This window comes from Scyliorhinus torazame, chromosome 5 (assembly GCF_047496885.1).
Source record: "Scyliorhinus torazame isolate Kashiwa2021f chromosome 5, sScyTor2.1, whole genome shotgun sequence".
NCBI lineage: Eukaryota > Metazoa > Chordata > Chondrichthyes > Carcharhiniformes > Scyliorhinidae > Scyliorhinus > Scyliorhinus torazame.
This window is the reverse complement of record NC_092711.1, coordinates 294400684-294428307: the sequence shown is the minus strand read 5'-3', so window position 1 is coordinate 294428307 and position 27624 is coordinate 294400684. Positions and strand designations below refer to the sequence as shown.

Genomic DNA, 27624 nt, shown 5'->3' with positions numbered 1-27624 from the left:
GGAGATTACAATGGGATGAGAGAAGAACTAGCTAAGGTAGACTGGGAGCAAAGACTTTATGGTGAAACAGTTGAGGAACAGTGGAGAACCTTCCAAGCGATTTTTCACAGTGCTCAGCAAAGGTTTGTACCAACAAAAAGGAAGGACGGTAGAAGGAGGGGAAATCGACCGTGGATATCTAAGGAAATAAGGGAGAGTATTAAATTGAAGGAAAAAACATACAAAGTAGCAAAGATCAGTGGGAGACTAGAGGACTGGGAAATCTTTAGGGGGCAACAGAAAGCTACAAAAAAAGCTATAAAGCAGAGTTTATGAGAGTAAATTTGCTCAGAATATAAAAACAGTTAGTAAAAGTTTCTACAAATATATAAAACAAAAAAGAGTGGCTAAGGTAAATATTGGTCCTTTAGAGGATGAGAAGGGAGATTTAATAATGGGGAATGAGGAAATGGCTGAGGAACTGAACAAGTTTTTTGGGTCGGTCTTCACAGTGGAAGACACAAATAACATGCCAGTGACTGATGGAAATGAGGCTATGACAGGTGAGGACCTTGAGAGGATTGTTATCACTAAGGATGGGCAGGCTAATGGTGCTAAAGGTAGACAAGTCTCCTGGCCCTGATGGAATGCATCCCAGAGTGCTAAAAGAGATGGCTAGGGAAATTGCAAATGCACTAGTGATAATTTACCAAAATTCACTAGACTCTGGGGTGGTCCTGGCGGATTGGAAATTAGCAAACGTGACACCACTGTTTAAAAAAGGAGGTAGGCTGAAAGCGGGTAATTATAGGCCAGTGAGCTTAACTTCGGTAGTAGGGAAGATGCTGGAATCTATCATCAAGGAAGAAATAGCGAGGCACCTGGATGGAAATTGTCCCATTGGGCAGACACAGCATGGATTCATAAAGGGCAGGTCGTGCCTAACTAATTTAGTGGAATTTTTTGAGGACATTACCTGTGCGGTAGATAATGGGGAGCCAATGGATGTGGTATATCTGGATTTCCAGAAAGCCTTTGACAAGGTGCCACACAAAAGGTTGCTGCATAGGATAAAGATGCATGGCATTAAGGGTAAAGTAGTAGCATGGATAGAGGATTGGTTAATTAATAGAAAGCAAAGAGTGGGGATTAATGGGTGTTTCTCTGGTTGGCAATCAGTAGCTAGTGGTGTCCCTCAGGGATCAGTGTTGGGCCCACAATTATTCACAATTTACATAGATGATTTGGAGTTGGGGACCAAGGGCAATGTGTCCAAGTTTGCAGACGACAGTAAGATGAAGTGGCGAAGCAAAAGGTGCAGAGGGTACTGGAAGTCTGCAGAGGGATTTGGATAGGCTAAGTGAATGGGCTAGGGTCTGGCAGATGGAATACAATGTTGACAAATGTGAGGTTATCCATTTTGGTAGGAATAACAGCAAAAGAGATTATTATTTAAATGATAAAATATTAAAACATGCTGCTGTGCAGAGAGACCTGGGTGTGCTAATGCGTGAGTCGCAAAAAGTTGGTTTACAGGTGCAACAGGTGATTAAGTAGGCAAATGGAAATTTGTCCTTCATTGCTAGAGGGATGGAGTTTAAGACTAGGGAGGTTATGCTGCAATTGTATAAGGTGTTAGTGAGGCCACACCTGGAGTATTGTGTTCAGTTTTGGTCTCCTTACTTGAGAAAGAACGTACTGGCACTGGAGGGTGTGCAGAGGAGAATCATAGGTTAATCCCAGAGCTGAAGGGGTTGGATTACGAGGAGAGGTTGAGCAGACTGGGACTGTACTCGTTGGAATTTAGAAGGATGAGGGGGATCTTATAGAAACATATAAAATTATGAAGGAAATAGGATAGATGCGGACAGGTTGTTTCCATTGGCGGGTGAAAGCAGAACTAGGGGGCATAGCCTCAAAATAAGGGGAAGTAGATTTAGGACTGAGTTTAGGAGGAACTTCTTCACCCAAAGGGTTGTGAATCTATGGAATTCCTTGCCCAGTAAAGCAGCAGAGGCTCCTTCATTAAATATTTTTAAGATAAAGATAGATAGTTTTTTGAAGAATAAAGGGATTAAGGGTTATGGTGTTCGGGCCGGAAAATGGAGCTGAGTCCACAAAAGTTCAGCTATGATCTCATTGAATGGTGGAGCAGGCTCGAGGGGCCAGATGGCCTACTCCTGCTCCTAGTTCTTATGTTTGGCCGAGCAGGCCTTACCCAGGAGTTCAGTGTTAACACTTTCCTTTACATGTCCTATGCTTATGCCGAAGACTTTAACATCTCTAAGTCCTGGGAGTGTTCTTCTATCCCTACCAATTCCCAAGCTGGTATCCCACTGTAGCCTGTTCCTTTTACTTTATCCCAAATGGCAGAATGGTACATTTTCCAAAATCACGACTCTGCCCTTCCCCAATGTGGAGACACCAGAACCAGAAAAATGATAAACGATGAGGTTACGAGACGGAGATCTGCAGGCCGCCCATTAAACACTTTCAAGGGAGGGTTCAACATATCTATGATCGGAGACAGAAACCACCCCAAGTAATCCTCCCAACTGCTCATAATCATACTGGGACCATATGTTTAATCAACTAGTTATAGAGCAGGGAATGCGGGATACAGTAAATGTAAATATTATTTGGATGTGAGTAACAGTAAAATGTGCATTTATGACACAAGAAAGGTAGTGGTCTACGGACATGAAAGGAATCCCATTGACTTTAAAGGGCTACCTAATTACACCGATGGGACAAATTTTACAGAACATTGGTACCCACAAATGGTTGCCCAATATTCAACCTATAATGGCACCTATTACATCTGCGTAATACTGCATACCCTTGGCTCCCAGTGAGCTGGAGAGGAGTGTGCTATTTAGGATTCATTGTCCATCCGTCATTCCCTTTCCCTTTCCCAAGCCGATGCTATAAACGCAGACTCAAAACATGGACATCTCACCCCACAGTTTGAGAGATATCAACCTACCACTATCATCAAAAGGTCTAAACGCGAGATCACCAGGGGCTGAAAAATTATTTTCTGTTCTCATCCCTGCGAGAGAATACATCAAATTGGCTGCAGCCTTAGAGAAAATAGCCAATGACACTGCCCGAGCCCTAAGTAGCATTTCAGCCGAGTTGCTAGTCATTCGAACTGTGGCTTTACAGAATCAGATGGCACTTGACTATTTGCTAACCGAAAAAGGTGGCACCTGTGCCCTGATTGGTGCAGAGTGTTGCCCCTACATCCCAGATAATTCAGAAGAAATCAAAAGCTTGGCAACACATATTCAAGAAGAAGTTAGGAAACTTTCCCAACCCTCTGACACCACTCTTTGGGGATGGCTCTCTGGATGGATGGGTGGCACAGGAATTTCCATCATTCAGGGACTTCTCTTATTTTTCATATTTGGGCTTGTCATTTACATAGTGGTCTTGCTGATCAGATGCATTGGTCAATGTATGGCTACCCATAATGCCCCACCAATCAAAGTGGTTCATAGGGGTCCAACTGCACCACCAGCCCATGACATTTAACAAGGCTCATACTATTGAACTGTTATTACTGCATTATTATTGCATTATTACCTAATTATTACTGAATCATATAATCAACTTCCATTATTACTGAATTGTTATTGTACTATATAATCACTCTTTTTGAATAAAATACTTCCAGAATGCTTGTAATAATTGCAAAGCTTTGCCCGCTCCATTGTTGAAGGCTGTTCTCAAACAAGTGAACCATTAAATACAATGTGAATGAGTTCCTCCCCGCGCTTACTTCTAATCTGTTGCATTTCTTCCTTACTTCCTGATCCTGTGTATTTTTGTTATTTTGATTCATTATATTAATCATTAGAAGAATCAAAAGGGGGACTGATAGAAATTGACTTTTCTAATCAGCTATAACCATGAGAGTAAGGGGAGATGATAGCGGTTTAATTGAGAACTCATTAAGAATAAATTAACTATAATCATATTAGGCATTATTTCAGTGCAACAATAGCTGGGAATCCGCTAAGGGTTAATCCAGATAATGCTCTCAATTTCTCACATTTTACAAGTTGCTTGAGGTTGTAGTTACAAATTACTCTCAATTTCTCAAATTTTAAAAGTTGCTTGAGGTTATAAGCTCAGTCAACTAGCTAAAAGGCCCCATTGTGTTGTAAGAACTGGTAGTTCAGTTTCTATGGAAACAGCCCGTCTAGAGATACTTTCTGAACGAAGATTGGCAAGCGATGGTGTGGGAAAGTTGCACCAAGATATTTAAATACATATATCTCTTAAAATTGATAGACAGACAGTTTGACCGAATTGAGTGAATTATAAATTAGTTAAAGACAAACAGAGGTGAAAAGAAGGCGAGACCTTAAGATAATTATCTCCTTAAGAATAACTTATTCGGGATGGAAAAACTCATTCCGTAATGACTCTCTCTCTATTTGTCTGGAACCTATGTCTTTGCTGCTTGCCTTTGCTAATCGCCATCTTTCTTTTGTTTAAATCACTTAGTTATGTTATTCTGTGTATTATGATTTGAAGAATTACCATGATCTGTATTTTAAAACTCAATTACTGTATTCGCTAAAGACAATCAATCTGACGAGCTTGCTAAAGGGCTAGTCGGAACTCTCTTAATGTTGTACTGAAAATAAGTTTACCAGTGGGCACTACAGCTGACTAATAAAGTTCAAGTGGACTTTGCCAAAAAGCACAGACTTGACCTCTGTTATTTGGGAACTGAGAAGGGATAACTGATATCCACGGGTTCCGAATAGACACAGAGATCCTTCACTATGCAGGAACTCTCCTCCATTCTCACCCATTATTCTGATTCCTTCACCCATCCCCTCACTCTTTCTGCTGTGGCTGCCCAGCGGTAGAACTGTAGGTTTGGCAGGGCCTCTCATGTTTCTCCTCCTTTGTAGGACCTACTTTTGGATCCTCACGTTCTTCCCTCGCTTCTCTTCCCCCCCCCCCCCCCCCAAAAACCCAAACGGCATGATAAGATTGACAACTGTGTTAAAGATGGCCTTGGAGACATAGATCGGAAAGGGTCTGAACAGTACGAGGAACCTGACCAGTACGTTCATTTGATCGTCTGCAATCTCTGTCAGCGAGAGCAGGAGTGTATCCCACCTCTGCAGGTCCATTTTGACTTCCTCCACCAGACTCGTCAGGTTCCACTTGTGGATCCGTGTCCAGTCACGGGCTATTTGGATCCCCAGGTAACGGAATTTGGTTTGGTTTGGGCTTGTTTGAACAGTAGTCCCTCCAGCTCTGTCCCTCCCCCCTGTGGGTTCACTGGGAAGATTTCACTTTTTCTCGGGTTGAGTTTGTAGCCCCAGAAATTCCTTTAGGAACTTCCCCTTAATCGGAAAAATTTGGAAAAAATCCTGGTAAAAACCATGGCTAAACAGGGAAGTGTGGCTCTTTCAATGATATTTCCAGCCTCTCTGTCCATGTGAGCCACTGAACCCATCGTTAAGTTAAAAATAGGAAGTGCTGGGTATACTCAGCAGATCATGGAGGCAGCGTATGTGGGGAAAGAAACAGAGTTAACAGTCAAAATCTTCTGGACTTAATAAAACTCACAGGTGTCAGGACCATATCCAAATCCTGACCCCGATCATGTCAACAGTCCCGCCTCTGGCACAATCTTATGGGAGGCAACCAATTAACAAGCCATCTGCACATCTGCCATCCAATTAGGAATGGCTTGTGGGGCAGCACGGTGGCCTAGTGGTTAGCCCTGCTGCCTCACGGCGCTGAGGTCCCAGGTTCGATCCCGGCTCTGGGTCACTGTCCGTGTGGAGTTTGCACATTCTCCCCCTGTCTGCGTGGGTTTTGCCCCCACAACCTAAAAATGTGCAGGGTAGGTGGATTGGCCACGCTGAATTCCCCCTTAATTGGAAAAAATAATTGGGTAATCTAAATTTATTTTTAAAAAGGAATGGCATGTGGGGCATCAGGTTGACAGCGCAAGTGAGAGGGCGATATTTAAGAATTGATGAAGAATCATTTATTTGGAACCCTTTTATTCTGTCTCAGGATTCCAGCTGATTTATGCTGTATCGCTGTTGAGGAAGAGCATGGTACTTGATACTTTCTACTAGTAATAACGAGGAAATCCTTTTATTACATTAACCCCCCTAACACTAACATCTCCCCTTGACATTCAATGGCATTATTATTGCTGAATCCCACACTATCAACATCATGGAGGTTACCATTTACCAGAAACCGAACTGAACTAGCCATTTAAATATTGTGGCTGCACGAGCAGGTCGGAAGCTGGGAATTGTGTGGTGACTAACCCAGATCCTGACTCCCCAAAGCCTGACTCTGTCTACAAGTCAGGAGTACGATGGAGTACCTTCCACTTGCCTGGATGAATGCAGGTCTAACAACACTCAAGAATCTCAACACTATGCAAAACAAAGCATCCTGCTTGATTGGCACCCCATCCGCCAACCCAAACATTGACTCCCTCCATCGCTGATGGACAGGGGCAACGATGCGTACTATCTCCACACGGGGTCACCAAATCTCCTTCGACAGCATCTTCCAAACCCACAACCTCTACCACCTGGAAGGACAAGGGCAGCAGATACATGGGAGCACCACCACATGCTAGTTTCCCTCCATGCCACACACCGTCCTGACTTGGAACTACATTGCCGTTCCTTCACTGATGCTGGGTCAAAATCCTGGAATTCTCTTCCCAACAGCACTATGGGTATACTTGCACTACATGGACTGTAGCCGTTCAGGTTACACTGTACAGGTACCACCTGCTCGCCACCTCGCCCAAGTGGTCTTTCTACATGCATGACCCTGGACAATATCCAAATATGAAGGGGTCATTATCACCAAGCCCCATACCGTGTTTACCGGAAATCCACATACGAGAGTATTTGGAAGGGGTTATTGCACAATAATCCACAGCAGCCCAGCCTGGCTGACACTGTTTTTAAGCTGAAGCTATTATTGAAGAATGAATCCACACCCTCCTATTTTTGACTTTCTGTGCCAAAACCCCAGGTTCATTGACAGACAAAGGGAGCAAAGCCCTTGCTCTGCCTTAACGATGACACCCAGTGGCTGGAAGAGGAGTTTCCATATTTTGACAATAATAATATATATCTTTTAATTGATTGTTTCTGATGTGTGTTTAGATTGTGTTCATTGTTTTGTGTAGGCTTCACTGATTTTCTCCTGCAAGATTTCAAAAAATAATTGAGCAAAACAGAACAAACCGAAATACGTTTTGGAGTCGAGAAGACGCGGCTAGAATTCTCCAGTCCCGCCCGTGGCAGGTTTGGTGACAGGCGGGAGCAGACAGTCTAGTGAGAGGGGACAAATGCAGAAATCGTCTGGCGTAAAATCGCATAGCAATTCTCCCAAAAGCAGGCTAATGCGGATTGGCCTTCCCGCTGGCATGACGTTATCTGCATGCTCATTAAAACAGGGACCCACCAGCATCCCGTCTTGCCAGCATTAAATTATGTTGGTCTAAAACCTGATTGCTAAAGAGTGGCGTGCACAAAGTGGTCCTCTGTTGGCAAGAGGCATCTGGTTGAGTGCAACAACGTCCTTCCTGCCATCATGCTGCTCTAGATGGGCTGTGCACAACACTGCCAGAGCAGACCGGTTCCTGTCCTCCATCCCCTAGCCAGCACGGCAGCACAGTAGTCAGTGCTGTTTCTTCACAGCACCAGGGTCCCAGGTTCGATTCCCGGCTTGGGTCACTGTCTGTGCGGAGTCTGCACGTTCTCCCTGTGTCTGCGTGGGTTTCCTCCAGGTGCTCCGGTTTCCTCCCACAAGTACCGAAAGATGTGGGACTGGATTCTCCGATCTCCGAAGCCAAAATCGCGTTCGGCAACGGGGCGGAGAGTCCCCTGAAAAGCAGTGTACTCGAGGAGTACGCCGCATACCGTATCCATGACCTCAGGCCATTGCCTGATGTTAAGTAATGGGTTAAGAGTTAAGTAATGCATTAAGAGACATTGCAATTAGTTGTCTGATTTATGTTAAGTATCCAATGATTGATACTGATATGTAAAGGGGCTTCAGGTGGCCCTTGTGTCAGGTGGTGTGTTGTTAGAGATTTGTGCAGAGGCTGTGGAAGTGAAATAAATGGTGTTTGGTGAAAAGGAACAGGACTTTTGACTCTTCATACAACGGTAACTAAAACGTATAATAATGGTAGCAGAGGATGGTTGCTGTGCTAGAGAGCAACATGGATAGGCTCCTGATTTTGACAGGAGTTCAGTTTACGGATGAGGATACCTTATTCGATCAGATGACAAAAGCTTTAAAGAAGATTCTGGGGAAACATTCGATTCCGATGTCTCTGATGACTCAAATAGGTCAGTCTGCTATAAAGCAGAATATGGAAGGTACACTACTAACAGGATGGCGAAATTGTACGGCTACGAACAGGGCTATACAAGACTATAGAAGGAGATCGAGACAAGAAAATTATGAAGACAGAAACCCAGTTAGAACTTACAGTAGGAAGATGAACCCCAGAAATGCACGGGCCATGATAAATCGATGTTTTTGATGTGACTCTCAATACCATTATGTCTTCAACTGTCCAAAACGTTATGATAGAGTGTTTGAAGCGACACATGATACGGAAGAGTCAGAAGAGGAAAAAAATAGTGTTCAGAGAGAAGACATTGTCCTATTAACAAGCAGTTTTACGCCGGTAATGAGGGTGTTGGTTGCAGAATCCTTCAATTGTGCTGTATTGGACAGTGGCTGCACATCTACTGTGTGTGGAATTGACTGGTTAAAATGTTACCTGGACTCCTTGAATGCTGAAAGTCGTAACAAGGTTAGGAATATGAAAGTTCCACAAGTTTCAGGTTTGGGGATGATAATACTCTGAAGTCGCTGAAAAGAGTGGTGATCCCTTGGAATATTGCCGGAGTGAATCATTTCATTAGCACGGATGTTGTCTCAAGTGAGATACCTTTGCTCCTGAGCAGACCGTCGATGAAGAAAGCACACATGAAACTGGATATGGAACAGGATAAGGCAACAGTTTTTGGAAAGACGGTGTGGTAATACCAGGTATTGCAGTACCTGAGAGGTGGATGACCATTGGCTAGACCTAGGAGTCTACCATTGGCTAACGTACATAGCTCCGCCCTGAGAGGCAGGGTATAAGAACCAATGCCGTCCTAGCAGCCTTCACTTTCAGTAACGAAGCTGCTGGGTACAGTTCTAGCTGATTAAAGCCTATTAGTTATGACTCACCTTGTCTCGAGAGTAATTGATTGTGCATCAGACGGTAGACTTACAATTACACAGTCGGGACACTATTGTATTCCATTACTGAAAAATAATATTTCAAGTAGAGTGGTTAAGGATGTGTTAATGGCAGTTGAAAATGGGACTTTTGCTGATAAAAAGCTTGTTGTATTAACACTGCATAGGCAATTTACACATCTGTCTCCTCGGAGGCTGAAAGATTTATTAAAGGATGCAGGGGTAAGGGATGAAGACTATACAAAACTGAGAGAACAGGTTAGTGATTGCTGTGAAGTTTGTAGGAAGTACAGAAGTTCACCAGCACGACCGATAGTAACCCTACCTTTGGACAGGGATTTTAACGAGACTGTGGACCTTAAGATCTGGGATAAGGCCATTTTTCTGAAAGGACAACTACCAAAAGTTGGTACAAAGGTGACATACTTGCCTGAAGGGTCTAGTCAATGGAAGGATGCAACTGTTATTAGAGCAGGGAAGGCAACTGGAAAGTATAAACATTGGTTGAATGTACAGCATTCAGGGGAGGGAGTTAAGACAATGGATTGGGAACACGAAGTTCAAAAATGGAGGTCACAGAAACGCAGTGCCAATTCAGATAGTACATTGGTTAGTGAACAGGTCCGCAGGAAAAGGTCGAGAATTTTGAAAGGACATCCCACAGCAGATAGGAAAGATCAAGCAGTAGCAGTATAGAACAAGTTACCAGGCGGGAGAGGGGAAGTAGTTTATCAAGGTCTCGGAACATGAGTAAGACTACAAATACTAATAGGAGTAGAAGCCCACATGCACGTGAGATTTTGGTGGCTTCCAATAAATTATATGAAAGGCTATCAAAGATGCTATACAGCAAGAACTGCATAGTTGGAGTGAATTTGGGGTATACACGGAAGTACCGGATAGGGGACAAAGAGCTCTGTCCCACAGATGGATTTGCACGGAAAAGGTTCTTCCGGATGGAACGGCAAAGGCCAGGCTTGTGGCAAGGGGATTTGAAGAAAGCTTAGAAGATCAGGATTGAAGGGTAGATTCACCTACAGCAGGAAAGGTTAATTTTAAAGATCTTCTTTTAGCCACAAAGGCATGGGAATGCAAATCTATAGATATGAAAGCTGCCTTCTTGCAGGGGCATCAGCTCCAGAGAGACATTTTTCTCCGTCCTCCTAAAGAAGCAGCTAACAGAAGGGGTATTCTGGAAGTTGAACAAATGTGTATGTGGTTTAAATGTTGCATCTAGAATCTGGTATTTTTCGGTAAGGTCAATTTTGTTAAAGTTAGGCTGTTACCAGTTGAAAGTAGATCCGGTAATGTTTTACTGGCACTATAAAGGAAACCTTTCTGGCATCTTTATGATAAATTTTGTGGGGTGGGACTAGTGCTTTTGAAGCTTTTGTAATCTCTGGTTTGAGGAAAGAATTCAGGGTCGGAAGTCAAGCTTCCGGTGCATTTAAATATATTGGACTGGAAATGGGACAGACTAAGTTAGGGGCAACTTTACGTCAGCAATCTTATTTGGAAAGCATCAGACCAATAGCAATTAGTCGTGGTTGGGTTTTCACAAAAAGATGCAAGGTTTTAAAGATGGAAAAAGAGCAACTGCAAAGTTTAATTGGGCAACTGAATTGGTTAGGTAGACAGACTAGACCGGACGTGAGTTTTGATGTCTGAGAGTTGAGTACAAAAATGAATGATCCCAAAGTGGAAGACATAATAAGAGCAAATAAAGCGTTTGGCCAAACTAAAAATGCAGGAGTGTGTTTTGAGGTTCCCGGTTTTAGGTGACCGTAGGCACTTGAAATTCATAGTTTATAGTGATGCGTCCTATGCAAATCAAGCACAGGAGGTTTTATAATTTTCCTCTTGGGAAACAATGGTAAATGTTGTCCTCTTGTGTGGGAAACAAAGAAAATAAGGAAAGTGGTCGAAAGCACTTTGGCTGCTGACATGTTAAGCTTTGTAGAGGTGGTGGATATGGCCTTTTATATATCTCAGATATTGACGGAAATTTAACTTTTGGATATTGTTAATGACTGTTTCTGTGACTTGTTTTTTTTTCTTCCAAAAAAAAATGTGGAAAAAAGGGGGGTAATTGCATGTGTGTTTTTGAGTTTCTTTAAATTTTGTTTTCACCTAATTCTTTTTTTCTCTAAGGAATGTTAAGTAATGGCTTAAGAGTTAAGTAATGCATTAAGAGACATTGCAATTAGTTGTCTCATTTATGTTAAATATCCAATGATTGACACTGATATGTAAAGGGGCTTCAGGTGGCCATTGTGTCAGGTGGTGTGTTAGAATTTTGTGCAGAATTTTGTGTGGAAGTGAAATAAATGGTGTTTGGTGAAAAGGAACAGGACGTTTGACTCTTCATACAATGGTAACTAAAACGTATAATACCTGAGGCCCGCCCCAACCCGCGATGCTCCGTTCCCGACCGGCCGAGTTCCTGGCGGCGTGGAACATGTGTGGCCTCATCCGTCAGGAACTCAGCGTGGCGGCTGCGGACTCAGTCCAGCGTCGCCACAGTCGGGGGAGGGCCGATCTGCGGTCAGAGGGGATATTATTCGGGGATGGGGTCACTGTGGCGGGGCAGCCTGGAGCGCGCGAGCTGGCCGAAGGGCGGGACTATTTTTGCGGGCCGGGTCCGCGAGAAGAATCTGCCATGAAGCACGACGCAGCCGCTGCAGGCCGCCGCCATGCGCATGCGCGGCCACGGACCAAGCAATGCTCCGGGCCACATCGGCAGCTAGAGCTGGGAGCTCTACGCTGCCTCCCTGCTAGCCACCACCCCTACCCCGAGCAGGGAATCGGTGGCCATTTTGCGCCAGGTTTCCTGGCATAAAACACCACCGTTTTCACGCCGGCGTGGGGACTTAGTCTCCCAAACGGAGAATACAGCCTCTGCTGTTAGGTGATTCAGACATTCTGAATTCTCCCTCGGTGTACCCGAACAGACGCTGGAGTGTGGCGACTAGGGGCCTTTCACTGTAACTTCATTGCAGTGTTCATGTAAGCCTACTTGTGACACTAATAAAGATTATTATTATTCGGCCAAGCTGGTCTCCATGGTCAACACCATTCTGCTGGACCAATGGACTCTCCTGTGTCGCTGTCTCAGATTGCCTGGGGTCGGGCAGTATAGAGGGCTCCTTGCCCCCGGTGCCACACACCAGTGCGTGTCTGGGCAGCACCGTGCTGTGGGACTCATGTAGTTGAGGTTTGACCAGGGGTGGGCTGCAAGGTGAGGCCAATGGGGGGGGGGGGGGGGTCTAATGAAGACGGGGCATGGGGGGGGGGTGGGGGTGGGGGGGGGGATGGGAAGGATGGCAGGTAGCTGGATGAAGAAGCCTGAGGGCAGGGAAGCTGGACTCTGACAAGGCTGCATGAAAAGCTCAGAAACAAGGGGGGTCAAAGGAATACCACATTGTTCACCGGAAGGGGATGCACGAGAACTGCAGAAGCGGTGGTAGAGGTACAAGTGGGGTATGGGCACCTCACAGGTGATGGACTCTGGAGGAAGACAGTTGAAGGAAGGAACAGACTTCTTCTCGAGAATGGTAGCCTTTTTCCTCTGTTTTGCTGACATCCTTCGTGCTCTGGGGAAGGTAGTTGGGCTGGAAATAGTGACATGTGTGCGCTGGATTGATGTTTAAATATGGCACGGGACCTTTGAACACACCAGCTGACGGTGGACGGACAGCCAGCTTCCTGCCCGCCAGGTGACTCAGAGGGGATGTGCCTGTGCATAATTAATGAGATTCCAAGCACAGAATCCCGCCATTTTGACCAGCAGAAAAGGCACCACTGGAGCCACCCACCATCGCACTTAGTCTCAAAATGGGAGAATTCCACTCCTCGTCTTTCAAATCTGATCTGATTCATCCAGATTGTAATGCCTGATCACCTGGTGTTTCACTTGATTCACTTAAAGGATGAGGAAGAAATTTGACTCAAATTTACCTTCTTCCATCCTGAGGAGATTGGATAAAAGTTCAAGCTGCCTTGATTGTTGACTTATGATATTTAATCTTTTCTTATCTTTCTCACTTCTTTGCCTTTCAAAGAGGAAGAATTAGTATGTCAATATGTAATAAGTTGTTCGGACTGCAGTACTTGGGCCGAAATGTTACTGCTGTTCCCGCTAGCGGTATCTTCCCATCTCACCAGTGGCAACCCCTCGCTATTGATTCCCCAGCGGCGGTGTGTGCGAACAATGGGAAAACCCATGGCTCCCGCCGCCACAAGACACATCTGGGGGGGGGGGGAATCCCATTAATTTTTTGTTATGCCTGTTTAATTTATGTCAGTCCTTCCAATTTGCACTGATGGTTCCAACACAAATGCAGATACTTCATTGCAGCACTGATGTGGGTGTTGCATTGCTGGAACTGTGGCCCTTCCCTTCAACTGAGATATTAAATAAAGCTTCATCTGTCTGGTCAGAGGACACAAATATTGAACGATTCTAAAGAGGAGTAGGAGGTTCTCCTTACTTTCTGGCCAACATCAACCCTCAATCAACATCAGGGAGGATATATTTTCATTGGAGACGGTACACCATATTGTTCCTGGATGAGAGGATTGTCCAGTGAGGAGAGGGCGACTAGAATGGGCCTATATGCTAAAGAGTTCAGAAGAATGAGGGGTTATCTCATCAACATTCTGAAGCAGCTTGACAGGCCAAACAGTGAGTGGTTGTTTTCCCTGGCTGGAGAATCTAGAACTAGGGGACTCATCCTCAGGATAAGGGATCAATCATTTAGGACTGAGATAAGGAGATATTTCTTCACTCAAGAGATTTCACTCAAGGATGCTACATCGAGTATATTCAAGGCTGAGATCAACAGATTTTTGATCTCTTGGGGAATTGAGGATATGGGGAGTGGGCAAAGAAGTGGAGTTGGGGCAGGAGATAAGCCATGATTATATTGAATGATAGAGCAGGCTCTAGGGGCCTTGTGGTCGAATCCATTCTATTTTTTCTGTTCTTATGGTAATGCTGTTTTTGGGACCTTGTGCCCAAATTGGCCACCACGTTTGCCTATAAACCAACACTGAGTGCACTTCAGGGGCAAAATTCTCCGGAAAGGGCGCGATGTCCGCCGACTGGCACCCAAAACGGCGCCAATCAGACGGGCATCGCGCCGCCCCAAAGGTGCGGAATGCTCCGCATCTTTGGGGGCCGAGCCCCAACCTTGAGGGGCTAGGTCGGTGCCGGATGAATTTTCGCCCCGCCAGCTGGCGGAAAAGGCCTTTGGTGCCCCGCCAGCTGGCGCGGAAATGACATCTCCGGGCGGCGCATGCGCAGGAGCGTCAGCGGCCACTGACAGCTTCCCACGCATGCACAGTGGAGGGAGTCTCTTCTGCCTCCGCCATGGTGGAGACAGTGGCGGAGGCGGAAGGGAAAGAGTGCCCCCACGGCACAGGCCCGCCCGCGGATCGGTGGGCCCCGATCGCGGGCCAGGGCACTGTGGGGGCACCCCCCGGGCCAGATCGACCCCCCCCCCAGGACCCCGGAGCCCGCCCGCGCCGCCTTGTCCCGCCGGTAAGGTAGGTGGTTTAATTTACGCCGGCAGGACAGGCATTTTAGCGGCGGGACTTCGGCCCATCCGGGCCGGAGAATCGGGCGGGGGGGCCCGCCAACCTAATCTCCGGTGCCGGAGACTTCGGCAACCGGCGGGGGTGGGATTCACGCCAGCCCCCGGCGATTCTCCGACCCGGCGGGGGGTCGGAGAATCTCGCCCCAGAAGTGTACATTCCCAGCAAGAAGTGGAGGTTGGGTCATTGAATATGTTAAAGGCTGAATTAGAAATATTTTGATTGACTGGGGAAGGGGGGTGGTAAGGGGGGACAGGAAAGTGGAGTTAAGGGCACAATCAGATCAGCTGCAATCTTATTGAATGGTGGAATGGGCTTGAGGGGCCAAATTGCCTACTCCTCCTATTTCTTATATTTGTCTTCAAGCTGTGTAAACATTCCCTGCTGGGTTAGGTGGATTAGTCATTCTTGGAGCTCAGCAAGGCATTATAATGAGGCCATCTGGCAACTGCGTCAACTGAAGTAGACATCTGTTTTTTCAAGGAAGGCATAAATGGAGAAATGTGCCCTCATCCTCCACCTTAGGTGGCAGGGAGAGTCTATAAGGTCCAGAATGAAAGAGGCAGCAAGCGATCACACTTCTGTAGATACCTGAAGACAACATTGTCATTCTCCCCCAGGCCCACAGCTCTGGAATGAGCACATCTGGTCCATGGACATGCACTTCCCCAATTCTAAAGTTAACACAAAATCATAGCTAAGTTTCAAATTGCGGTCTAAATAAGGTCTTGCACAATTTCAACATTGTCTCCTTACATTTGTTTTTTTGCTCTTCTAGATAAAAATACCAAGGATTTCAATTTACCCTTTTTTGTGGCCTTATCTTTGAGCTGTGAAACTGCACCCGAAAACCTCATTAATCCTCTGCTCCATTTAAAATCTAATCGAGTACGTTAGTTCTGAAATGCCTGAGCCTTTATTTTTCTACTCCCCTAATTTGGTGCCATTAGCAAATCGTTGCTCTCTTGATTCCTAAATCCAGGTTGTTTAGATAAATAGTAAATAAGAGCAAAGGCCCCTATAGAACACGGCACTACTAACCATGGCTTTCCAGCTTCCCTTCACTCAGATACTTTGCTTTGTGAAGTTTCCTGTTGTCCCTTACTCATGACAGTCAGCTGATTTGGAGTCCATAGTTTGTCAGTGGCATTTAAATGAGTCCCAAAGCCAAATTTGACTCTGGCCTCAGACCGAGTGTGGAGCCGTCACTCTGCAGACATTGCACTCATTTTGGATGCAAGTTAAATCTCTCCTTCACTCCACATGCCATTATATTTGCCATACGTTTTTTAAAATGGTGCCATATGAAATATTATAAAATATCTCTAAACCACATCTACTCTATTTCCTTTATCATTCCTCTGTTCTTCAAACATTTGTTTCCCAATGCAAACCCTGCCCTACTTCAGGCCATTTTATTCTCCCATTAACACATTCTGATATCTTACCTTTGTGTAACTACAAACACCGTCTCCTGCCATTAACACTTCCTCTGCCTCGTATCCTACACATCTTTGTTACAATCTTTCCAATCACTGACTGTCTACTTTGCTCCAGCTGCTCCATCCCCTCTTAGACCCTATCTAACCTTCTCCCTCTCTTTAGCTCCAAAGAAGAGTCATGTGGACTTGAAGCGTTAATTCTATTTTCTCCCTGCAGAGGTGCTGCCAGACCTGTTGAGTTTTCCCAGCATTTTCTATTTTTATTTTGGAAAACTGTGTTGACAGGCCCCAACTAAAATTAATGTTCATCCAAATATTTAGCAACTTCATCCTGACTTTGTTGGGTTACTGAGAACTGAAGTAAGACAAACTGGCGTATCATTTTCTGGCATATTTGTCTCCTTTTTTTATCAAGGTTGAACATGAGAGCGGGGGTAGGCCAGTCAAGCCTACTCTGCCATGCAAGTAGACCATCTTTGATCCTCTACTTCAAAACCATTTCCCCGCACTATCCCTATATATCCCTTTATATCTGTAATATCTAGAAATGTATCAATCCCTGTCTTGACTATACTCAATGACTGGGCCTTGATTTGCACACATTCTGATAGTTTTGCAAAATTGTAGCCAGAGCCTCCACCATTTCTTCTCAAAATTCCTTCAAGATGCTAATACTTCTGTGTCTTTCTGACAGGAGGAAATAGTTTGTCAACAAATTGTTTGAATTACAATACATAGAAGAAACTCACTTTTTTTTGTCATGTCGGTCTCTACTATTTATTCTCTAACTTCCTTCAAGATCCTCGGACTGAAATGATAAACTCCATAAACTGTACATGGTTTAGTTCTAATATCTATTTCCTCCATCGCAGACGAAGAACATGATCCATTTAGTATTGTTGCCATTCCTTCTCTCTGCACTGCAGAAACTACAGAAATAAATGAGATCCCCATTCTGATGGTATTTTGTTCTTGAAACGAGTTTTATTACAGACTGAAAAAGGAGAGTGTGAAGTTTTTGGTTCTTAATTGCAGTGTTCTTAGTAAGACGATTACCATGCAGTAATGTCTGGTTTGGAATTGGCATCTAATTTTACTTTTTTTGCGCCAAAGCTCTAAGAAACAGCCTCAAGGGATGCCGTTTTCTTCTCACACCAGAGAGAATAGTGGCAAACGTCCAGCTAGCCACTGGAAGGGAGCAGCTGGAGTTCTCCCTACACATGACTTGCTAATCCGGGGCTGTTTTTGCCTTTTTGACAAAGTTTCTATGAGCAGGGTAAAAGGCACACTGCAGAGTGACGGTTGAATGAGTTGTCTGCTAAAACCACAAAAGGTAGTGGAAGTTGAGGTAACATTTGTAAAAAAATATTTGCAGAATACAACTTGTCATCATCCCTATAGGAATGAAATCCATGAAATGCAGCATGTCTATTTGGTTATGATGGACACTATTCTTTTTTTAACTCAGTGTTAACTTTTGTCTGATTGCAGCTTGGGACATTTTACTACATTAAAGGTGCCATATAAATAAAGGTTGTAATGTTAGTCCGTTGTACTCAAAATGGTAGAAGTAGTTAATGCTCCATGTTTCCCTTCAACATACACATACTCTAAGCTACAGATATGGGAGATTTGAAAGCTTGTGGTGATGTAAATTTACGTGATTTTTTTCAAATGACAATATATTGAAAGGACGACAACAAGTAAAATCTCTTGAATTGATGGCACTACTTCTGATGATACAGCTTCAATGACAGGAGCAAAGAATCCCATTCTGTCCAGACTAAAACCAATAAATCTCACAGTTAACACTATTGGATGCCTTTCTTATTTGCCAGATATTCACAGTAAAGCAGGCACAAGAGGTTACAATACAAGAGGTTGTGTTCCACATGAACTGTGTAATGTCGGAAATGCAGCAGCCAATTTGTGCACAGGAAGATCCCACAGACAATATGGCGAGGTCATTTGTTCTTAGGTGCTGGTTGAGAGATAAACATTGGCCAGGACGCCAGCGACCCCCCCCCCCCCCACCCCCACCCCCCAAGCTCTACTCTGACATTGCGCCAGGGGATCTTTAACATCCACCCTATAGGCAGATGTCTCATCTGAAAGACGGCACCTCCAAAGTGCAGCATTCCCTCAGCGCTGCACTGGAGTGTCAGGTTAAATGTACTGAAGTCAGTCTTAGTATTGTGTTGTTTGGAATTCATCCCTGACTTTGTGTGGTGGTCTTAGATACTTATGCTTTAAGTAGTTACTCCTTTGGATGAACCAGTTTCGCGAGTGTTTCAAGTGAACATAAGTTCAGTGTAATTAAGTGCAGGAGATGTTAACTAGTAGTAATGAACAATGTTAATATCCTGCCTGCACCCTGAAGGATAACTCATCTTGCAAGACAATGGGTGCGATTCTCCTGCCATGTTGTCGCTTGAGTGCAACGCGGCCGGAGAATGCCGGGAGAGGTTTGCAGCGAGCCCCCTGATTGGTTCCCTGCCTCCCAGGATTCTCCGAAGTCCAACGAGAGGTCGGAGTCGGAACCCTGCCCCAAAAGGGCGGGACCGAATAATGCTCGCGGAAGGAGGTCGTAAACCTACTTATGACCTACCTGAGCGGGATCCAACAGCCTCCTTCAATTAACCGGCCTCCCCATGGAGGTTGCATCCGGGCACCGATCAGTGGACCAGGCGGAATGGCTCCGGGGGTCTCCCGGGCCATCGGAGACCCCAAGATGGTCAGGATAAGTGCAGGGTGGCTCCTTTGCCCTCTCGCTGGAATGTGGGTACCTTCGCACTGCCACCCTGGCACTGCCAAGGTGCCCAAAAGGCACTGCCAAGCCAGCAGGAACTCTGCCTGGGTGCCATGGTACAGTGCAAGGGTGCCGGAGTGGCCCTGCCAGGGGGGCCATGCCCATGAAATGAGGATGAAGGGTGGGGGAGTGCAAGGCAGGTAAGTAGGGGCCTCTGGGTGATCAGTGGGGGGCCTAGAACGGAGGGGCTGTTGTAATGGAGCTAGTTGTTGTTACCTAAGCAAATAAATTGCCCAGCAGTTGAAATTTAAAATTTGCAGTTCATGATAAATATTAATTCAGAGTTTTTAATTATCAGTACCAGAGGCAGTTAAAATATGTCTCCCACTGCTGCTGCAATTATAAAATAGAGGGTTTTTTTGGTATAAAATACCCAATATTGCGTGGAATAGTGATTAGTACAACAGGCACGGTGGCACAGTGGGTAGCACTGTTGCTTCACAGCGCCAGGGACCCGAATTTGCTTCCTCTTGGGTCACTGTCTGTGAGGAGTCTGCACGTTTTCCCCGTTGTCTGCGTGGGTTACCTCCGGGTGCTCCGGTTTCCTCCCACAAGTCCCGAAAGACTTGCTTGTAAGGTAATTTGGACATTCCGAATTCTCCCTCAGTGTACCGGAACAGGTGCCAGAATGTGGCGACTAAGGGATTTTCACACTAACTTCATTGCAGTGTTAATGTAAGCCTGCTTGTGATATTAATAAAGATTATTACAGAATAAGATAATCTTAGGGATACAAGAACTGCCACAGAAGAGAAAGGACCATTCAGCTCATCCAAGTGCCGCCTAGAAGTTGGAAGTCCATAATGTGTCTGGCTCCACTAACTGTTGGGACGGATTATTCAATGATGAGCACGCTGTAAATTTATATTTCACTAATTTTTATCTATATTTACATTTTTTGGTCCTGGAATCTTAGCTTACTCCAAAGCATTTTATCTTCCCATTTAAGAACTTATGTATTTCAGTGCCAAATCCCCACTCCTTTATCTCTGGAACTAAAGGTTCAAATCCATATTCCCGGGAAAACCTGTTCAAATGTTTGTTACCATTATAACTTCAGATGGCAAAGGAATAAAATCCTGGAATGTATGCCCCAGTGCCCCGTGGATGATTTTAATACCATGGATTTCACCTAAGTTCTTCATCTTCTTTAATAGTTCACTCTGAGAGACACAAATTGATGATTCCATTATCCTGCGCTGGAGTCAATGAAGATTGTGTGTTGTATTTAATGGTTACACAGTGAAGAAGTATTTCATAATTTAATCACACAGGTACTTTCAATTTGGGCACTTTGCAGAAACATTCTTTATTTTATGTATCCTGGCTATCTGGTTCAAGTGGAGTAGGACAGTTGGGGTCAGTCTCCTCCTTTTCCCTGTAACTGAATGGGTTCTTCATACAATTCGATAAAATGAAATCTGGAGTTTTAGTAAGTTTATCTGGTGGAGCTCGTGACCTTAAATAGGAGTGGAAGCTTACATATAAGGAGTCAAGTTATCTGCTGTAATACATTTTTCCATTGTCTCCAACAGGTCCCTGGAACTGAGGTATTTCACCTATGGAATTGTCTTTGGTTGTGGATCTTCTTTTGCCTTCCAGCCTTCACTAGTCATTCTTGGTCATTACTTTAAACGTCGGTTAGGCCTCGCTAATGGAGTGATGACAGCTGGCAGCAGTGTGTTTTCCATCACCATGCCTTTTCTCTTTAAGAAGATTGAAAAGACGCTGGGCCTAGCTCATACGCTGCAGATTCTCAGTGTATTCATGTTCATACAGATACTTTTATCCTTGACATATAAACCTCTGTTACCTTTGCCTTCTGCTGAAGAAACAAGGACACCTGACAAAACTGAAAACCTGAACTGCCTTCACCAGTGCAGGAGACACCTAAATCTGAGAGTATTCAGGAAGGTAACATACAGGGTTTGGGCCTTTGGAATCGCCACTGCAGTCCTAGGTTACTTTGTGCCATACGTTCACTTGGTAAGTACAGCAATCTTGCTACTGTTCTTCTGTAATGAACTAAAACAGCACGGTAGCATTGTGGATAGCACAATTGCTTCACAGCTCCAGGGTCCCAGGTTCGATTCCGGCTTGGGTCACTGTCTGTGCGGAGTCTGCACATCCTCCCCGTGTGTGCGTGGGTTTCCTCCGGGTGCTCCGGTTTACTCCCACAGTCCAAAGATGTGCAGGTTAGGTGGATTGGCCATGATAAATTGCCCTTACTGTCAAAAATTACCCTTAGTGTTGGGTGGGATTACTGGGCTATGGGGATAGGGTGGAGGTGTTGACCTTGGGTAGAGTGCTCTTTCCAAGAGCTGGTGCAGACTCGATGGGCCGAATGGCCTCCTTCTGCACTGTAAATTCTATGATAATGTAAATTCTATGATAAACCTTTTCGAAATGGTTCTTGGCACAGAAGATCTAGTACTCTTCTGCCCAATTGGATGAATGACAGACACCGCCGATCAATACTTTAAAATGTGAAAACATGATTAATCTGCACACAACATGAGGGACCACAATGTGGATTTGCTTTAACAGATGTAATGTGACACCATTTTTACTTTGCAATGGCTGCAGTAAAATGCTAGCGGATTCAAAGCAAACTTAGTTTTTTTATGTGTTGATGACTATTCCTTGGGCTCTTTGTTAACATTAACTAGACAAGTGGGCAGAACTCCACATGTGTGTAGACACTCAATCCCAAATAAACTTGGAGCTGAAATTGTGAATGCAGCAGCTAATTTGCATGTGGTAAGGCCCCACAACAATGAGATACATAATCAGATATACTGGCCGGGATTCTCCGCTCCGCCACATTTCTGCCCCGACCGGCCGGCGGGGTCCTCCGTTTCGCCGGCCGGTCAATGGGGTTTCCCATTGTGGGGCAGCCCCACGCCGTCGGGATACCCCCGGGCACCGGCATAACGGAGAATCCCGCCGGCAGAGAATCCCGGCCGTTGTTTTTGTGGCGTTGGATAAATGTTGATCTTGAACTAGCACTATGGATCTTTCACTTCCATCTGAGAGATGGTGGATGGAGCCTCAGTTGAATATCTTACCCCCAAAATAGTACCTCTGCTAGTGCAACACTGATGTACCAGCTTGGAAAACGTGCTCACATGTTTGGTATGGGGCAGAAGACTGAGATTTTTGTGTAACAAGGATGTTAAATATGAGTTTCCACAAGAAATAATGTTTAAACCTCGCAGAGATCCACAAAACATTAACAGATACATTAGCATCTTTATCACGGCGGTAATCCTTTAACTACAGGATTTAACTAGCTATTCTTTCACCAAAGGCTTTGACAGAATCAAATTTCTCTCTCTGGAGAACCTACATAAAGCTGTCATAACATCGTAAGGCACAGGAATACACAAATTAGGAGCAGGAATAGGCTGCTCGGCCCCTTAAGCCTGGTCTGCCGCCTTTCAATACGGACATAGCTGACCAGGGCTGTGGCCTCAATTCTACTTTCCCCCCGACTCCAGAATCTTTTGACTCCCTTGTTAGTCTAGAATCTATCCAACTCTGCTTTAAAAATATTCAATGATCCTGCCTGGGGAAGAGAGTTCCAGCGACGCTCGACTCTCTGAGAGAAAACAGTTCTCCTCACCTCCATCTTAAATGGGAGACCCCTTATTTTTAAAATGTGCCCCCCTCATTCTGGCCTCTCCTACAAGGGGGAACGTCTTTTCAACATCCACCTTGTCAAGATGTTCAGGATCTTATATGGTTTAATAAGATCACCTCTCATTCTGAACTCCAATGGATGCAAACCCAGCCTGTCCAACCTTTCTTCATAAGGTAACACCCATCCCAGGTATTAGTCACGTGAACCATCTCTGAACTGCTCATAACACATTTATAACCTTCCTTAGATAAGGCGACCAGAATTGTACACACTACTCTCGATGTGATCACACTGTACAACAGTAGCAAAACGTTCCTACTTTTACACTTCACCCTCTTTGCAATAATGGATAGCATTCCATTTACCTTCCCAATTACCTGTAACATTTTGTTACTATGTACAAGGACATCCTGATCCCTTTGTACTGTAGCATGTTGCAGTCTCTCCATTTAAATCATAGAACCATAGAATCTCAACAGTGAAGAAGGTGGCTTTTCGGCCCATCGAGTCTGCACCGACTCTCCGAAAGAGCACCCTACCCATGGTCACTACCCCATCAACCCTGCTCTATCCCCGTAACAAAACCTGCACATCCCTGGGCACTAAGTGGCAATTTAGCATGGCCAATCCACCTAACCCGCATATCTTTGGACTGTGGGAGGAAACCTGAGGACTGGGAGAAAACCTACGCTGACTCGGCGAGAAAGTGCAAACTCAACACAGTCACCCGAGGCCGGAATTGAACCCGAATCCCTGGCACTGTGACGCAACAGTGCTAATACTGTGTCACTGTACTGCCTTAACTGTTTCTGCCCATTTTAGCCTGATAGTTATTCTGAAAGAGTTAGAGGGAAACAAAATCATTTTTAACCGGGGCAACTATTTAAAAAACCCAGACCCAGCCTTGCACGGGACACCCCCAACAAACATGGCCCATCACTCCACCTCTGGCTTGCACCCCCTTTCCGGTACCGACTCCCACCTTCCGGTCCGACCTCCCCCCCCCCCACCCTTTGGTCCGACATGAACCCCCCCTTCAGTCTGATGCACATTACCCGACACCCACCCCTCAAACTGAATGTGAAATTCTGTCGTTATTATCATTCTTGCCTGGAGGATCCTTTACAATGAGATCATTAATTAACATTACACATGTCTCATTACACGACTAGGTCTACATTAGCCTGTTCCCTGTTTGGTTCCAGAACATATTGTTTTAAGAAACTGTCGCAAATACACTCTATAGCTGGAATTCTCCGGCCGTTGCGATTCATTTCCCACCGGCAGCGCACCTCCACCCGTGGGTTTCCTGTGGGGTGGTTTCAATGGGAAATTCAACAGACTTCTTAGGCGCTTTTAATCACAAAAACAAGCTTTATTCTAAGAATTTAGTTAACATTTGTATAAACACACACAGCAAGAATTTTTATCAATTACGCACATTAAAACCCCACACAGCTGCAGTAATCTATGTATAACCCTTAATGAATTCCCCCTTAACTGTTCCAATTCAATAACAAAATCTAAATAAACCAGAAACCCCTTTTCAAAGGCTTAGCCCTGCACACTGCATCCTCACTGGTATAAGACTTGTTATTGATAATCTGTTCCCCTTTTCAAACAGCAGATTTGAATTCCTTCCAGAAAGCAACTATCTCTTTTAAGTTACCAAGCAGTCTGGAAACAGCTTTTAAAATGTAGAGAGACACTTCTTTCAACCTGTGTAGTTCAAACCAGTCCAAACTCAAAAGCAAAAGTGAAAACCCACAGATCCACAGCCCAGCTCCACCCACACAATGGCATCACTGAAGCCACGTGATAAGAAAAAACATTTCTTAAAGGGATACTCTCATGATATAAGTAACAAGCTGTATTGAATAATTTCCCCCGATACTTTGCCACTCTTAGTCAATTATTAACCAAACACTTGACCATCTTGTGCCATCCCGATTACATTCCATTCCCATTCCTCCCATTAATCCCGTATCATTCCTGATAGAAACAATCTCTCCTGGCAGCATAACTTTATTGTTGGGTTCTCCTTCCCTTTGTTATTTTTGGCATCCCCACCCCATCACCACTGCCAACAACATTTGACCTTTGCAACATTCACTCCAATCCCCAGTGTGCCTCACGAGCCTCCGTGTGCGCCTGGCATTTCTACCAACTAAACCAGCCAACAGTCACGGCCCTTAAATTGGCCAATTAAAACAGCTTGGACAGACAAAATGAGTGTTGTTATGTGTTACATATTTATACATCTTTAACCAAAACATCTATATTCTGTTGTATCAAAAATTAGTATCCTTTCTTAATATTGAAATAATTTGACTCTGAAACATGGGAAGAGGATAGATAATCTCTCTAGACTTGGTCTATCTAGTGACGTATTAGCAAGGTTGGAAACCCATGCAGACACAGGGACAAAGTGTAAACTCCACACAGACAGTCACCCAAAGCCAGAATTGAAGCTGGGACCCAGCCGCTGCGAGGCAGCAGTGCTAACCACTGTGCCACCGTGCTGCCCACGAGCTTGAATTATCCAACATGGATTGAGTTCATTCTTGTTTTCATTTTGCAAACTTACTAAAAGATTAGCATGATCAGAAAGCTAGTTGAGAATTGAATCCAAGTAGATGGGCAGATTCCCAAAATGAAGTATAAATGAATTATAATTAGTTGTATGAAATAGATCCCAATGCCTCCATCTTTTCTAACGCCCTTTACTGGACAGATTATGCTTATGAATAACAAGTGCAACTAATAAAAACATATAGTGGCCTAGAAATTAATGGATGTTCCTGGATATCCTGCTAAAAACAGAAGATCAGTGAATCGCCTGACAAAGCAGTGCCAAGAACAGCCTCTTATGCCATTTCCCTCGGGTTAAGGCAAAAGCCTGGAAGAGCCCCCACATAGTGTGCAGACATTATCACCTGGACAATATGATCGCTGAGTTTGTCAGAAGCCCCATAGTAGCTTGTCATATTGATTCTAACATCCTTTGCCTGATTTGGCGGCAGATAAATTATGTCAAACAAGAGTTCAAAGAAACAGAGAAAGATTGGATACTATTGGTCTGCATTGGAGCTTCGTCTTGTGTTGGACGTCTGGCTTTTGGGCAAATTGGTGACAGTATCCCTGGACCCAAGAAGATCTACCTGCAGGTAAATCAATCCAAACCAAATGCTTCATTGTTGGGAAGAAGAGTTAAATTTTCTATTCTACAGTGTATATATCTCCAATGTTCATCATTACAGAGCTGTCTGCATTTTCATGGTGAAAATTTAAAGAACCCATTTATGTAAATTAATCCAGATCGGAAAGTCATGAGCCCATATCCTTTTTTTTTTAATAACGCTCCAATTAAAGATATATTAGCAAACTGGCATCCACAAAATCATTTAAGTCAAAGATGTAAAAGACCATAGAACGTCGAAAATACAGCACAGAACAGGCCCTTCGGCCCACGATGTTGTGCCGAACCTTTGTCCTAGATTAATCATAGATTATCATTGAATTTACAGTGCAGAAGGAGGCCATTCGGCCCCCTGAGTCTGCACCGGCTCTTGGAAAGAGCACCCTACCCAAACTCAACACCTCCACCCAACACCAAGGGCAATTTTGGACACTAAGGGCAATTTATCATGGCCAATCCACCTACCCTGCACATCTTTGGACTGTGGGAGGAAACCGGAGCACCCGGAGGAAACCCACGCAGACACGGTGAGGACGTGCAGACTCCGCACAGACAGTGACCCAAGCCGGAATCGAACCTGGGACCCTGGAACTGTGAAGCAATTGTGCTATCCACAATGCTACCGTGCTGCCCTTAAGAACAAATAAATCTACACTATATCATTTTACCGTAATCCATGTACCTATCCAATAGCTGCTTGAAGGTCCCTAATGCTTCCGACTCAACTACTTCCACAGGCAGTGCATTCCATGCCCCCACTACTCTCTGGGTAAAGAACCTACCTCTGATAACCCTCCTATATCTTCCACCTTTCACCTTAAATTTATGTCTCCTTGTAATGGTTTGTTCCACCCGGGAAAAAGTCTCTGACTGTCTACTCTATCTATTCCCCTGATCATCTTATAAACCTCTATCAAGTCGCCCCTCATCCTTCTCCGTTCTAATGAGAAAAGGCCTAGCACCCTCAACCTTTCCTCGTAAGACCTACTCTCCATTCCAGGTAACATCCTGGTAAATCTTCTTTGCACCTTTTCCAAAGCTTCCACATCCTTCCTAAAATGAGGTGACCAGAACTGTACACAGTACTCCAAATGTGGCCTTACCAAAGTTCTGTATAGCTGCATCATCACCTCACGGCTCTTAAATTCAATCCCTCTGTTAATGAACGCGAGCACACCATAGGCCTTCTTCACAGCTCTATCCACTTGAGTGGCAACTTTCAAAGATGTATGAACATAGACCCCAAGATCTCTCTGCTCCTCCACATTGCCAAGAACTCTACCGTTAACCCTGTATTCCGCATTCATATTTGTCCTTCCAAAATGGACAACCTCACACTTTTCAGGGTTAAACTCCATCTGCCACTTTTCAGCCCAGCTCTGCCTCCTATCTATGTCTCTTTGCAGCCGACAACAGCCCTCCTTACTATCCACAACTCCACCAATCTTCGTATCGTCTGCAAATTTACTGACCCACCCTTCAACTCCCTCATCCAAGTCATTAATGAAAATCACAAACAGCAGAGGACCCAGAACTGATCCCTGCGGTACGCCACTGGTAACTGGGATCCAGGCTGAATATTTGCCATCCACCACCACTCTCTGACTTCTATCGGTTAGCCAGTTCGTTATCCAACTGGCCAAATTTCCCACTATCCCATGCCTCCTTACTT

The 27624-nt window shown here is 44.7% G+C and overlaps 1 protein-coding gene across 2 annotated transcripts in view; it reads left to right on the top strand.

Annotated features, from left to right (window-relative positions):
• Positions 1 to 27624, top strand: part of slc16a2 (solute carrier family 16 member 2) — an 80483-nt gene that overhangs the window by 35623 nt on the left and 17236 nt on the right. The window contains exons 2-3 of one of the 2 annotated variants that reach the window (XM_072505761.1): positions 20646 to 21096; positions 25777 to 25920. In XM_072505761.1, coding sequence (XP_072361862.1) covers positions 20646 to 21096; positions 25777 to 25920 — 595 coding nt within the window. The remainder of the gene's footprint in view (positions 1 to 20645; positions 21097 to 25776; positions 25921 to 27624) is intronic. The other variant, XM_072505762.1, reaches the window with a different exon arrangement.